At 43.8% G+C, this 16,123-nt stretch overlaps 1 protein-coding gene across 1 annotated transcript in view; it reads right to left on the bottom strand.

Moving 5' to 3' along the window:
• DCHS1 (dachsous cadherin-related 1) overlaps positions 1-16,123 on the bottom strand; it is a 280,595-nt gene that overhangs the window by 20,285 nt on the left and 244,187 nt on the right. The window contains exons 15-18 of the mRNA XM_030199763.1: positions 8,314-8,427; positions 4,622-4,833; positions 2,844-2,998; positions 2,370-2,500 (exon numbers count right to left, since the gene is read on the bottom strand). Of these exons, the coding sequence (XP_030055623.1) occupies positions 2,370-2,500; positions 2,844-2,998; positions 4,622-4,833; positions 8,314-8,427 (612 nt within the window). The remainder of the gene's footprint in view (positions 1-2,369; positions 2,501-2,843; positions 2,999-4,621; positions 4,834-8,313; positions 8,428-16,123) is intronic.

Genomic DNA, 16,123 nt, shown 5'->3' with positions numbered 1-16,123 from the left:
AAATAAGCGTGCACTAAATGCTAGAGACACCCATATATTCCTATTGGCACCTCTAGCATTTAGAAAGCACTAAAACAAAACTAGCCCCCTCAGTCACTCATCTTTCATATATTTTCATTCATAGATCTCTCTTGTATTGGGAAGCTAAAGGACAGCTCAGCAAGGAATGTTTCTACACTAAGGGACCCTTTTACTAAGGCGCTCCCAAAAGTGACCTGCACTGTAGGTTCATGTTTTGGACGCACGCTGGTCCTATTCCTGAGCATGCCTAGTAAAACGGAAAATGGACGTACGTCCATTTTTGGCCTGAGACCTTAATGCCACCCATTCACTAAGCGGTAAGGTCTCATGCGCTAACCGGCCAGTAAGCGTGTAGTGCACGCCAACTGCCAATTACTGCTGGGTAAGAGCCCCAAAGTACTACTACTACTACTATTTAGCATTTCTATAGCGCTACAAGGCGTACGCAGCGCTGCACAAACATAGAAGAAAGACAGTCCCTGCTCAAAGAGCTCACAATCTAATAAGTAGAAAATAGTTTGTAGCGTGTGTTTTAGGCGCATGCCAAAAATTGAATTACTGCCCAGGGCATGTGGTAGCTGGGCGGCAGTTACAATTTGGCACGTGTTGGACGCGCATAGGCACCTTTGTAAAAGAGCCATTAAGAGTCTTCCTCTTCCTTCTCTTCTTGACTACCTACTTTACTGACTTTAACAAATTAGTAAAAGAAACCTATCTGCCTAGTGAACCCTTTTCCATGTTTCTCTATTTCCTTTTCTATCTACCTCTTTTAAACAAAAGGATTATTATAGTGCAGCCAATTACATTTTTAATTCTACATCCAAGTTATCAATTCTACACTCTCTCTCTCTCCCAATCTCCTTTTACTTTACTCAGTGAAGTACCAACACTTCACTTCACAAGAACATATAAAGAATCAGGAAATTCTACTGACAGAATTAGATTTCTTAGAATCATCTGAACGATCTGTATAGTTCCAGACTTTTCAAAGCAAGATAAATTTCAAATTCAAATTATATTTAGTCCTTCATCCATTACATCCTCATAAAGTCTCTCACACTGACTCCATACTAATGACTGACCTGTGATCTCACAGAAATGTATGTGAGCTGTCAGCTTCTACTATTAAAACTATCAATGTTACCAAACACATTCACACAGCACAAGTTATACTATAGCCATAAACTTTCCTTCTCTGTCACACATTAACTTTTAAGCCCTGAATTGTCTTATGCTTTGCTGCTCTGTCTCAACTGGGCCCTTAGTCATATCTGCACTTATCTTGTACATTTTTCACCATGAATTAAATTTCCACATTTGTTCATTAAAACCCTTTTCCCTCAGAGATCCTGCCAAAATTTGTCATTTTATTAATGTTTCATTCCTTCCTCACTCCCATTCACATCCAGTCCCTATCCAGCAACTTCCCAAATGATAACACAAACTGTCTTAGAATGTCAGGGACCCGCCGCAGCTACGAGCCAGCAACTGAGTGAGTCACACAGACTCAAGACAGCACAAGCCAATGTAAGTCACAAACTCAGCTGTCCTGCACCCTCACAAGCATAGCCAAAGCTGCCCCAAACATCTCCATTGCTGCCTTACATCTCCAAACCATTCCCCTGGTTCTCACCATGTTTCTCCTCCCACCGGACTAGAGTGTTCCTGTAGTCCCATGTGCTCACACTATCGCTGGCAGCTCTGGGTTTGGGGGGGAGTTAATTTTCAGAACCTCTATTCCTCATCCCATCTGTACCTTACCAGTGCACCTAAGACATTATTCAGCCTCTCCAGAGCTCCTCTGCTCCTCAATACCTTGCTAGGGTATCCCTGTTGCTACTTCACTCACGGCTGCTGTGCTGTGGGCCACTTCCACTCTATTCCATGCATGTACGAGGTTGATCCCAGAAACTAGTGGCAGCCACTCTTCAGAATTCTTCAGCACATATTAAACTACTTCCTGCAGCTGGACCCAGAGTATCATAAACACTTCTGGGTTTATGGCTAGAATTAGCTCTCCATATTGGCATTTCTCAATGCCTATCCCTGTTGCCTCCTGCAACCACTGGCATCAACCTCAGCCACTGCAGCACAGCAATGCCCAGCAAGCTCCAGAACACCTTTACTGCCCCTGGGTGAACGCTTTTATTTATTAATATTTAAACCGTATTTACAAAAGCAAAGAGAAGTTGAGAAAAGCATCTGTCCCTCATTATGGAAAAGTAGAGGTCCTGGAAGTGCACCCATCCCTCTACATGAGAAGTAGGGACTGAGTGAGAACGCTTTCCCTAGCATGGGTAAACATAGATTTTGGTAGGACAAGCTTCGCAGATGTAGAGATAACTCACTTTCTGGGACATGAACTTCCCGGGGCAGGGGAATGGTGGGGCTGTTATCATTTAGGTCCATCACCAGCACAGTTAACACTGCAGAGCCAATCAATGGGGGAGAACCTCGGTCCATCGCTGTCACAACCAGCCTGTAGGAGAAAAACTTCTGTAATTTAAATTGTAGCCATGGTAAGAAAAGAGACTCCTTCCTCATGTGGGGAGAGATTTGCTAGCCCAGTGCAACTCACCCTGCCCCCAGGTTAACTATGCTATGAAAGATTGACTTCTCCCCATCACGAGAAAAAGCTATGCTAGAATAATCTCACATCCCAGAGAACGGCACTGTCAAAGGCCTACTACTACCCTACGGGAGGGAATTTGGTTCACAGAGCCCACACTGGAAGAGGGAATTTGGTTCTCTGATCCCACCGGGGGGGGTGTCTCTGATCCCTACTCCTCCTTCCTCTCTTATTTTGTATAAAGATCACTTACTGGGTCTGAGACCAGATTTCCCGGTCTAGGATTGCTGCTGTGGTTATGGCTCCAGTTTGTGGGTCGATATCATAGAGTCCTTTCATAGGTAGGGACTGGTTGATAGAATAAGTCACCTGACCATTCTGACCTTGGTCCAAATCATAAGCCAACACCTGAGGGAAGAAAAGATTGAATGCAATGGAGCCTTCAGCATGGAAAATTAAGAACCAGATTTAGAACTGCAGTCCCAGCCTCTCCCAGTAGAGGGTGCTGTAGAGAATAGAAAAAAACATTGGATGAGGAGAGCTCAGATCTCCTTCAATCCCAGCTTCTCCATGCAGGGACTAATATAATGTAGGTAAGGTTTGTTGCATTCTGCTTAAGCTTGTTGGGATTACCTCTATTTCAGTAAGGTTATAAGAACATAAGCGTTGGCATACTGGGACAGACTGAAGGTTCATCAAGCCCAGTATCCTGTTTCCAATAGTGACCAATCCAGATCATAAGTACCTGACAAGATTCCAGAAGAGTAAAAACAGATTTTATGATGTTTATCCTAGAAATAAGCAGTAGATTTTCCCACGTCCATCTTAATAACAGCTTATGGGCTTTTCTTTTAGGAAATTATCTAAACCTTTTATAAACCCTGCTAACTGTTTTTATTACATTCTTGGGAAACAAATTCCAGAGTTTAATTACATGTTGCATGAAGAAATATTTTCTCTGATTAGTTTTAAATTTGATACTTAGTAGCTTCATTGAGTGCCCCCTAATCCTAGTATGTTTAGAAAGAGTAAACAAGCGATTCACGTCTACCCGATCCACTCCACTCATTGTTTTATAGACCTCTATCATATCTCCCTTCAGCCATCTCTTCTCCAAGCTGAAGATCCCTAGCCGCTTTAGCCTTTCCTCATAGGGAAGTCGTCCCATCCCCTTTATCATTTTCATCACCCTTCTCTGTACCTTTTCTAATTCCACTAAAACTTTTTTGAGATGTGATGACCACAATTGCACACAGTATTCAAGGTGCGGATGCACCAAGGTTAGCTGGATTCTCTGTAACATTGTTGGGATCCCCCTCATTTTGTTTAAGATAACTTATGTTTTCTGTAAACTGGATGTTCCATATGGGAAGTTTAGAGAAATCCTTCACTGTGGTTCAGACTTGTGGATTCTCTGAAAGCTGTCTGGAATCTGTCAGTGTGGGTAAGGTTTGTTGTGTTTTCTGTAAGGAGGTTGGGTTCTTGTCTATGGTTAAAGCTGGCTGAGCTCTCTTCATGCTGGTTGAAATTTGTCAGTGTGGGTAAGGTTAGTTGTGATTTCTGTAAGGAGTGTGTGATCCTGTGTGTACTTAAGGTTAGTTGAGTTCTCTTCGTAATGGTTGGGATCTGTCAGTGTAGATAACGTTAGCTGTTTTTCTAGGAGGAGGTTGGGATCTTGAATATGGTTAAGGTTAGATGAGTTCTCTTCATGCCGATCTGTCTGTGTAGGTAAGGTTAGTTGTTTTTCTGGAAGAAAATTGAGATCTTGAATGTGGTTAAGAATTGGTGAGTTCTCTTCATGCTGGTTGGGATCTGTCTGTGTAGGTAAGGTTAGTTGTTTTTCTGGAAGAAAACTGAGATCTTGAATGTGGTAAGATTAGGTGAGTTCTCTTCATGCTGGTTGGGATCTGTCAGTGTAGGTAAGGTTAGTTGTTTTTCCAGAAGGGGATTGGGATCTTAAGTGTTAAGTGTAGTTGATTTCTCTGTAGGTTGGTAAAATTTAATTATATGACCTATTTGATTATTGCTTACCTGTATAACTGGAGAACCATAACCCTGTGCCTCCCAGATAAATGCCACATAGTTCTGTAGCTGGAAATGTGGTAGATTGTCATTCATGTCTTGCAGGTTTAGGTTGAGGGCCATAAAGCCATAGGAAGAAGATGTCTCTGCCTGAATGACCAAACGAAGCTTAGGAATCAGTTCAAAGTCCAAGCTTGTGGAATTCTGGACCAAAATCTCTCCTGAGACGGAAAAGATGAAATCTGTTAAGTAATGCTTCCCAGTAACAGTTCTAATACAAGAATATGTTATTAGCCTTCCTATTAAGCCTCGGATTTCTATTGTTAAGAATTAAAATGTTAGAACCATGCTTTGGGTTGACTTTAAATGCACAGAAGTTAGTCCATTCAGACATGGTGCCTCATACGTTTTTCTATTTTGTATTTCTATACTTGACAGAATGTTGAATACGTTCACTGCAAAAATGTAGCAAGACAAAGGTTTCCAGAACCTCAATGAAGTGGACTCTCATCATTTATCTAATAGGATATCCTGAGCATGTAACAGTTTCTGTTTTGCACATCCCCATTTCTGCTCTATAAACACTGCCATCCTGTATATCATTAAGTGAATTGTACCTGACTTGTGGCGTTCACCATTCTTGCTAGCTGCAGTCAATACCTGTACAATAATGTCTGAATTTCTTCACGGTTACTCTCAGCCAAAAACACTTCAAAGAGATTTAACCGACCAGCTCCTGACTGGTTAAATCTCCTGTTCGGGGCCGTTAACCTGTTAGTGCTGAACTGAAAACCGGCTACCTTGGGGGTGTTCAGGGGCGGAGCTGACACTTGGCCAGTTAAATGCCGACATTCAGCACTTAACTGGCCAGGTTAACCACATAAATGGGACCACACAAGTCAGTCTTATCTTTATGTGGTAACCCACAGGCTCCAGAAATCCAATGCTGGTGCATGGACATGGCCGACACTGAATTTCTGGGTTTAATGCCAGTCAGCCAAATGCTGAATAATCAGGCCCTTAGCTGCTTCTTGTCCTTCCCTTAATACTTCCTCTCTACAGCCTGATGTTCTCATCATACAGTAGGAGACAATTTTGCAAGTCACAGATTGTCTATGAACTACTCTTTTTCAATCCAATGTGAGCTCTGCCTGGGGTTCCAGAGATAGTGAGATGTTTCCATGGGTTTTATATACATGTAGATTGTACTTTTCAAAGGGGAAATGTGTGTGCTTTTTCCCTAAAAAAATTACAGATGCGGTCCGGGAACAAAGGAAGTGCAGCATTTGCACCTCAGTGGGCAGTTTGAAAAGCCCTCTACTAGATTTAACTCCTCTCAAACCGGGTTAAGAACTTTGTTTCAAACCATTCATTGACACAAACTTTCTGCCACTTCAGAAACTCATTGGTCCAGCAGAGCTGCTTGAGATCGACTAGGTTTCTGGATATACTTATAATAAAAAGAAAATTGTATGCATCATCTAGACACGTGCGATTAAATTCCAGTATGAACACATTTTATGTGATTCTTCTGTCCTGCCTCACGGTGATGCTGAATCTCTGGAGCTGTTCCTTATAGAATGTTAGCTTCCTTTCTACCAAACATGGCCAAGGCTGTGCTTTTGCTAGTTAAGATCTTCATCTTCACGTGTGAACAGTAATTCTGTATCTCTTATATACTCACGTTAGCCCTCGCCTCAAATCGCTTCACTGGCTCCCTATCCGCTTCCGCGTACGGTTCAAACTTCTCCTTTTGACCTACAAGTGCATCCACTCCGCAGCTCCTCAGTACCTTTCTGCTCTCATCTCTCCCTACACTCCTCCCCGTGAACTCCGTTCGCTGGGTAAATGTCTCTTGTCGTCCCCCTTCTCCCCCACTGCTAACTCCCGGCTCCGTTCCTTCTATCTCGCTGCTCCCTATGCCTGGAATAGACTCCCTGAGCCAGTACGTCAGGCTCAGTCTCTGGCTGTCTTCAAGTCTAGGCTTAAAGCCCACCTCTTTGCTACTGCTTTCGACTCCTAACCATGACTGTCTTACTCAACACCCTCACTTATCACCCCTACCACTGCAATTTCCCCACCTAGCTGTCTGTTCGTTTGTCCAATTTAGATTGTAAGCTCTGTTGAGCAGGAACTGTCTTTTCATGTTAATTTGTACAGCGCTGCGTAAGTCTAGTAGCGCTATAGAAATGTTTAATAGTAGTAGTATATCCTAGCCATTTACTCTCATGTGTGTACACTTACACATGGAAATGCTGACATGATGCCCAAGTGCCATTCTGAAAATGCCCACTTCACCTATATAGTGCATATTTAAATGGGGTCGTACACAGGTGCGGGGCATGGGCAGGTCATAGGCAGAGCTTCCATTTATACACACAACAGACTACTGTAAGTTATGTCCATCCCTGCTGCACTTACACCAGCTCTATGGTTAGTTTAATTAGTTCTCCTGTGAGCAGGCGCTTTTTTTCCTATTGCTTTTTGTTTTGTTCATAAACCGCTGTGATCTATCCATCAGCTTCAGCGGTATATCAAGTCTTGAATGAATGAATAAATAAATAATTTAAGTGTGAGAACCTAAATTTTAGGTGTGTTGAGATCTGGTTACAAAAGTGTTCTTAAACGGAAGCTAGTTTCTTATTGCATGCACTCTGGGTGCCTATGTGGAGATGCCCCGTAATCAGGGGTGTGCTGGTAAATTTTTAACAACAGGCTCTTTCTTCGGACGTAGCCAGCTCTGCAGTTGGAAGGGCCAGGGGTGGCCGGGGGGGGGGGGGGGGGGGGGGGGCAACACTTGCCTCTCTCTCCTCCCTCCCTTAGTGCGGGCACACTAGGCATACCTTTGCTGGCAGCCAATAAATGGACTGCCACCACTCCCAACGTCTTGCTTTAAGCAGTATGCTGAAACTTCTCACACATGCTGGAGAAGTCCTAGCCTGCTGCTCAGATCTGGAAACAAGGAGCGAGGAGCAGCAGCAGTCTACTTACTTGGCTGGCAGGGCTCAGCATCCCCACCAGCAAAGTAAAAGAGAATTCAGCAGGGGGCCCAAGCCCACATTTTGGGAGCCAGTTGTTAAAGTAACCATGGAGGGCCCTACTTTAACAACCGGCTCCCAAAATTCTTAAAAACTTAACAACCGGCTCTTGCGAGCCTGTGAGAGCCTGCTCCAGCACACCACTGCCCGTAATGAACGAGTCTTCTGTTGCTAATAGCACCATTAATCAGTAGTACAACTGCCACACTAAAAAAAAACAAAAAAAGAAACCCCAGAGTCTCAGAAAAGGAGAAGGCTGAGGACAGGGGAGGATGGTGGTAAGGTGGGGAGGAGGAGACAAAGAGGGAAGGGATGCTGGAAGGGGAAGAGTTGTAGAGATGCATCAAGTGATGGAATGAGGATGGAGAAGAGAAGAGAAGAGAAGGATGGGTGGGGGGAAGAGAAGGTGGAGGAGGAGGAGGGTAGAGAGAGGCAAACAAGGTGATGAAATGGACAGGCAGCACTGTCTTATGTAGCTCTCCTTATGAAGCCAACATGACAGCAGTGAATTTGAATGTACAGGTAGAATGAAAACAGCTCTGTTTTCTGGGACTGAACAACATGTTCCCCAAGCCCAATGAAATAGCTTCAACCCAGTTCATGCCTGCGTGAGAGTGGACAGGTCTTACTCAGTGGCCCAGTAACTTTTTAGTACATACATACCTGTGCTGGGATGTATCCGGAATGCTCCATTCTCATTACCACTCACAATAGTATAGGTAATTCTCCCTGAAGAACCTCCAATGTGGATGGCATAGACTTTGAGAACAACAGTTCCTGTGGACGAGAAACAGCAAATGATGAAAAGCTCCTGGGATGCAGGTACCAGCACAGGCTGCAGACAAGCCTATGGTACACACTTCAAAACTAAACTTGGCTCAATAGATTTGCAGTGCTCTAACCAAGGTCCCCAGCGTCTCATTGCGCTGATTGTCCACATACTGTGATTATAGAGGGAAGTGGGAACAAGAATATAATACCCACTTCTGAAGGCATTTCAATGGCTCCCCGTTACTGTGCACTGAGTATGGCAAGGACAAATCAAACTCTGGTATAAATATAAAATATCACATACCATGTAAAATGAGTTTATCTTGTTGGGCAGACTGGATGGACCGTACAGGTCTTTATCTGCCGTCATTTACTATGTTACTATCCTGCTTATTTTCGAAGGAGAAGGGCGGCCATCTTCCGACACAAATCGGGAGATGGCCACCCTTAGGAGAAGGCCGGCCAAATCGGTATAATTGAAAGCCGATTTTGGCCGGCTTCAACTGCTTTCTGTCGCAGGGCTGACCAAAGTTCAAGGGGGCGTGTCGGCAGTGTACCGAAGGCGGGATGAGGGCGTGGTTAAGAGATGGCTGGCCTCAGCCGATAATGGAAAAAAGAAGGCTGGCTCTGACGAGCATTTGGCCGACTTGGTCCTTTTTTTTCACGACCAAGCCTTGAAAAGGTGCCCGAACTGACCAGATGACCACCGGAGGGAATCGGGGATCACCTCCCCTTAATCCCCCAGTGGTCACCAACCCCCTCCCACCCCCAAAAAAAAATTAAAAACATTTTTTTGCCAGCCTCAAATGTCATACCCAGCTCCATCACAGCACTATGCTGGTCCCTGGAGCAGTTTTTAGTGGGTACTGCAGTGCACTTCAGGCAGGCGGACCCAGGCCCATCCCCCCCTACCTGTTACACTTGTGGTGGTAAATGGGAGCCCTCCAAAACCCACCACAAACCCACTGCACCCACATCTAGGTGCCCCCCTTCACACGTAAGGGCTATGGTAGTGGTGTACAGTTGTGAGTAGTGGGTTTTGGGGGGCTCAGCACACAAAGTAAGGGAGCTATGTACCTGGGAGCAATTTATGAAGTCCACTGCAGTGCCCCCAAGGGTGCCCGGTTGGTGTCCTGGCATGTGACGGGGACCAGTGCACTACAAATGCTGGCTCCTCCCATGACCCAAATGTCTTGGATTTGGCCGGTTTTGAGATGGCCGCCATTAGTTTCCATTATCAGCGAAAACCAATGGCGGCGATCTCTAAGGGCGGGCCAAATGTTGAGATTTGGCCAGCCCCGACCGTATTATCGAAACGAAAGATGGCCGCCCATCTTGTTTCGATAATACGGTCGGGTACGCTGCTTTATGGGGCCAGTTATTAGAGATAGGCGCCCTTCTAGATGGGCGCCCCCATTTGATTATGCCCCTCCAAGTTACTCTTTGGGGTTCTACATGGAATGTTGCTACTAATTGGGATTCCGGAATCTTGTAACTCTTTAGGATTCCAGAATCTTCAGAACTTTTAGTACAAGAACAGTGCTGGGCAGACTTCTACGGTCTGTGCCGTGATTGTGACTGGATAAGGATGGCCTGGAGTGTAAATTTTAAGGGGCTTCGACGTTAGCTTCAGAACTTAGTACAAGAACAGTGCTGGGCAGACTTCTACGGTGTGTGCCCTGAGAATGGCAAGGACAAATCAAACTTGGGTATAAAGTATCACATACCATGTAAAATGAGTTTATCTTGTTGGGCAGACTGAATGGACTTTTCAGGTCTTTATCTGCAGTCATTTCATTTACTATGTTACTCACTGAATTACATACATATAAGTTACTTTTACTTGTTTTCCAAACTTTAACTTTTAAAGAACCTCTCTACCTTGATCGTCTCATGTTACAACATGTATCCCATCCCATGCCCTTCGCTCACAAGATCAACATTTACTTACTGTACCAACATATCAACAAATATTTCACGAAGATACTCGTGCTTCCATTTTCTCTGTTCAAGGACCATACCTCTGGAATCTTTTCTCTATGACTTTTAAATTCTCTGGAAGCTTTCAAGATGGAACTTAAAACATTCTTATTCCAGGATGAATTTTAACTATTTTAGATTCTCTCTCTTTGAAATGCTCCTTACTTCTTCTGATTTACTAAAGAGCACCCCTATCTTTTCTCCAATAATGGAGTTTCTCCGCCCATCCCTCACTCTCTTTCCACTGTATGTCTTACACACACTCTCTCTTAATAACTAAGAAACTGCAAGCCACCTAGATGGTAGTTCCGACTGGTGGATTTGGAAATCCTAATGAACTTGAAGTATCATTCTGGCTCAGACTAGTGAACCACTGTGTCCAACAACTTGTCTCTAATAGGGGTCAGCCTGAAAGGAACCAGCAGATCCCAAGAACTTCATTCTTTATTGCTCATGCCAAGAAAAAATGGTAGAGACAGCTAGAGCTATCTACCAATCAGTAATCAATGTGATACTAATATTATATGTGCTATTACGTTTTAATTATTGTAGCACACAAAGTGGTTGAGACACCTAGAAGAGAATTCTATAACTATCTGCGTAATCAGTGAGTAAATTTAAATAACCTGTTAGGGAGGAAACAACAATCCATACTATATCAATATTATATGTGCTATTAAGGGGGGGTTTTTGTTGGAAAGGTGTAAAATCAAATCATGGAAAGTAAAGTAAAATCCAGAAATGTGTTCAAACCTTTCTTACTGGATACTTGATCTACTACGGTCTCTTTTGCAACCTCATTATCAGGATACCCTATCTTCCCTGTTTTGGTGATATCTTTGAAAGATACCTTATCCCGAACCATGCGCTTTTGAGCAACTGACGGCCTTCCCCCCATTTCTAGTTTAATAGCTGCTCTATCTCCTTTTTAAATGCTGATGCCAGCAGCCTGGTCCCACCCTCGTTACGGTGGAGCCCATCCTTTCGGAATAGGCTCCCCCTTCCCGAAAGGATGGGCTCCACCTTAACCAGGGTGGGACCAGGCTGCTGGCATCGGCATTTGAAAAGGAGATAGAGCAGCTTTTAAACTAGAAAGGGGGGGGAAGGCCATCAGTCACTCAAAAGTGCATGGTTCGGGATAAGGTATCTTTCAAAGATATCACCAAAACAGGGAAGATAGGGTATCCTGATAGTGAGGTTGCAAAAGAGACCGTAGTAGATCAGGTGTCCCTAAATAAAAATAAAAATCAGACAAAAGATTGCAAATTAGTAATGTCAAGTTGTTCTGTCCCCTGACAGCCTGGCACTAGTTATAATGTGACCCTGAAATGTGTTAATGTCTTCACTGCTAGGATATGTGTGTGAGCAATGCATTGTGTGTAATGTAGTTCACAGACAACGCAACCCCACTTGCTTGTCTGTATAAGATCCGTTACTACTGGTTGTGATGCTGCTTAGATCACTCCTCTGTCTCAGCCAAGCTTGGCTTCTTTGTTTACGTGCCAGCACTTCCTGGCCATTCTTACTATCTCTGTCCCGAGAGGTCAGCTAGGTATGACCTTTTCCTCCAATCAGGGGCTGCCCCCTAGAGCCGCCCTTGCCCTCGAGGGCAGGCTTTGTCCCTATTGGCCTTTCTACTCTTTCTTCTCTGAGTCTGTATGAGCTTCTAGCTCCCCCCCCCCCCCTGTCCATGAGGAGGACAGGAGCCATTTTGCTCCAGGACAAAGCAATGATCCTGTTGTAGCTCTGGAAAAGCACTAGTCTTTTCACCCCGAAAATACCTTCCTAGAAGAGGGTACTGCACTCCCAAACACCTAACTCCGAGCTGCCTCTATCTGTGGAACTACTTTTCTTATGTCTGCAATGAGCTGATCCCACTTAAGCTTCTACCTTCTCTCCACTGATACAGCTCATGAAACTACAGGGTTCCTTTGTGCTTATGAACATCTAACTGTGAGTAATCATCTACGTTATTCAATAAAGGAATTTCAGAAAAGGACAAGAGATTTAGGTGTGTTGATGTGCTAGGGGTTTGTACTTCAAGATATTGAGACTTATAGCTAAATAACTCTTAAGAAACAGCTATACAAGTCTCGAGAGACTTGACACAAGTACTAAGCATGATGCAAATAGGAGCAACAAACACAGTTTGAAATGTCTATAAGCGAATGCCAGGAGCCTAAGAAATAAGATGGGAGAGTTAGAATATATTGCACTAAATGAAAAATTAGATATCATAGGCATCTCTGAGACCTGGTGGAAGGAGGCCAACCAGTGGGACACTGTCATACCAGGGTACAAATTATATCGTAGTGATAGGGTGGATCGAATTGGTGGAGGGGTAGCATTGCATATTAACGAGAGCCTTGAATCAAATAGACTGAAAATTCTGCAGGAAACAAAACACTTCTTGGAATCACTGTGGATTGAAATTCCATGTGTAAAGGGGAAAAGGATAATGATAGGAGTGTACTACCGTCCACCTGGCCAGGATGAACAGACGGATGCAGAAATGCTAAAGGAAACTAGGGACACAAACAAACTGGGCAACACAATAATAATGGGTGATTTCAATTACCCTGATATTGACTGGGTAAATGTAACATCAGGACACGCTAGGGAGGTAAAATTCCTTGATGAAACCAAGGACAGCTTTATGGAGCAGCTGGTATAGGAACCGACGAGAGAAGGAAAAATTCTAGACCTAGTCCTTAGTGGAGCGCATGATCTGGTGCGGGAGGTAATGGTGCTGGGGCCACTTGATAACAGTGATCATAATATGATCGGATTTGATATTAGCTTTGAAGTAAGTATTCATAGGAAATCAAATACGTTAGCATTTAACTTTAAAAAAAGGAGACTATGATAAAATGAGAAGAACGGTGAAAAGAAAACTTAGAGGAGCAACTGCGAGGGTCAAAAATTTACATCAGGTGTGGATGCTGTTCAAAAACACCATCCTGGAAGCCCAGGCCAAATATATTCTGCGTATTAAAAAAGGAGGACGGAAGACCAAACGACAGCCGGCATGGTTAAATAGTGAGGTGAAGAAATCTATTAGAGCTAAAAAAAAAATCCTTTAGAAAATGGAAGAAGGAACTGACTGAAAATAATAAGAAACGGCATAAGGAATGTCAAGTCAAATGCAAAGCGCTGATATGGAAAATTAAGAGGGACTTCGAAAAAAAGATCGCGTTGGAGGAAAAAACACATAGTAAAAATCTTTTTAGGTATATTAAAAGCAGGAAGCCAGCAAAAGAATCAGTTCTAGATGACCGAAGAGTAAAAGGGGCGATCAGGGAAGACAAAGCCGTAGCAGAGAGATTAAACGAATTCTTTGCTTCGGTCTTCACCGAGGAAGATTTGGGTGAGATACTGGTGCCAGAAATGGTATTCGAAGCTGACGAGTCGGAGAAACTTAATGAATTCTCTGTAAACCTGGAGGATGTAATGGGGCAGGTCTACAAACTGAAGAGTAGCAAATCTGGACCGGATGGTATTCATCCCAGAGCAGTGGTGTGCTGGAGCAGGCTCTCACAGGCTCGCAAGAGCCAGTTGTTAAGTTTTTAAGAATTTTGGGAGCCAGTTGTTAAAGTGGGGCCCTCCATGGCTACTTTAACAACTGGCTCTATGTTTGTGCAGCGCTGCGTACGCCTTGTAGCGCTATAAAAATGCTAAATAGTAGTAGTAGTAGGCTCCCAAAATGTGGGCTTGGGCCCCCTGCTGAATTATCTTTTACTTTGCTGGTGGGGATGCTGAGCCCTGCCATCCAAGTAAATAGACTGCCGCTGCTCCCCGCTCCTTGTTTCCAGCTCTGGGCAGCAGGCTGGGACTTCTCCAGCAGGTGAGAGAAGTTCCAGCATGCTGCTTAGAGCAAGACGTTGGGAGTGGTGGCAGTCCATTTATTGGCTGCCAGCAAAGGTATGCTTAGCGTGCCCACACGAAGGGAGGGAGGAGAGGCAAGTGTTGCTCCCACACCCCACCTCATTCCCGGCCACCCCTGGCCCTTCCAACTGCAGAGCTGGCTACGTCTGTCCGGAGAAAGAGCCTGTTGTTAAAAATTTACCAGCACACCCCTGTCCCAGAGTACTGATAGAACTGAAAAATGGGCTTGCGGAGCTATTGTTAGAAATATGCAATTTATCCTTAAAATCGAGCGTGGTACCGGAAGATTGGAGGATGGCCAATGTAACGCCGATTTTTCAAAAAAAGGTTCTAGAGGTGATCCAGGAAATTATAGACCGGTGAACCGGACGTCAGTGCCGAGCAAAATGGTAGAGACTATTATAAAGAACAAAATTACAGAGCATATTCAAAAGCATGGATTAATGAGACAAAGCCAGCATGGATTTAGTGAAGGCAAATCTTGCCTCACCAATCTATTACATTTCTTTGAAGGGGTGAACAAACACGTGGATAAAGGTGACCAGTTGATATTGTGTATCTGGATTTTCAAAAGGCGTTTGACAAAGTACCTCATGAAAGACTCCAGAGGAAATTGGAGAGTTATGGGATAGGATGTAGTGTTCTATTGTGGATTGAAAAATGGTTAAAAGATAGAAGACAGAGCGTAGGGTTAAATGGTCAATATTCTCAATGGAGAACGGTAGATAGTGGGGTTCCCCAGGGGTCTGTGCTGGGACCACTGCTTTTTAATATTTATAAATATTCTAGAGATGGGAGTAACTACTGAAGTAATTAAATTTGCTGACGACAACGTTTTTCAAAGTGCTTAAATCGCAAGAGGATTGTGAAAAATTACAAGAGGACCTTATGAGTCTGGGAGACTGGGCATCTAAATTACTACTACTACTACTACTACTATTTAGCATTTCTATAGCGCTACAAAGCATACGCAGCGCTGCACAAACATAGAAGAAAGACAGTCCCTGCTCAAAGAGCTTACAATCTACGTTTACAATGACGTTTAATGTGAGCAAGTGCAAAGTGATGCATGTGGGAAAGAGGAACTCGAATTATAGCTATGTAATGCAAGGTTCCATGTTAGGAGTCACCGACCAAGAAAGGGATCTAGGTGTCGTCGTTGATGATACGTTGGAAACTTCTGCTCAATGTACTGTGGCGGCTAAGAAAGCAAATAGAATGTTAGGTATTATTAGTAGAGAGGTGTGGTAGCCATGTTAGTCCACTTTTAAAGGTAATCAATAGAAATAAAACAGAATAAAACATGAAAAAGAAAATAAGATGATACCTTTTTTATTGGACATAACTTAGTACATTTCTTGATTAGCTTTCGAAGGTTGCCCTTCTTCGTCAGATCAGAAATAAGCAAATCTTGGTAGATGACAGTATATATAAGTGAGGCATCAAAACATTTCAGTGACAATCTAACAGGGTACATTGATGACATTTTTATGATTTGGACTGAGGGGGAAGAATCTGTAAAACAATTCCTTCAATACATGCCATCCTACAATCAGACGAACACAGGATACGCTTAGGAGGAATGGGGATGGGTTAATGGCAGGAAGGAAGTGATGAAGGTTGAGAGCTAGGAAGGAGGAGGGGGATAGGAGAGATGGTGAGGTGGTGAGGGACGGGGGTGGGTAGGGTATTGTAGTAGTGAGCAGGACGGGAGAGGACATGGATGGGCAGTGAGTTCCTGCGGTAGACAGCGGTAGGGGTAGGGGTAGGGGTAGGGGGAAAAGATTAGGAAGGGACAGGGCAAGGAAAAGAATGTGTATAGGGGCTATGAGTAGTG

The sequence above is a fragment of the Microcaecilia unicolor genome, chromosome 4, assembly GCF_901765095.1.
Source record: "Microcaecilia unicolor chromosome 4, aMicUni1.1, whole genome shotgun sequence".
Classification (NCBI taxonomy): domain Eukaryota; kingdom Metazoa; phylum Chordata; class Amphibia; order Gymnophiona; family Siphonopidae; genus Microcaecilia; species Microcaecilia unicolor.
This window is presented reverse-complemented; position numbering and strand designations above follow the sequence as displayed.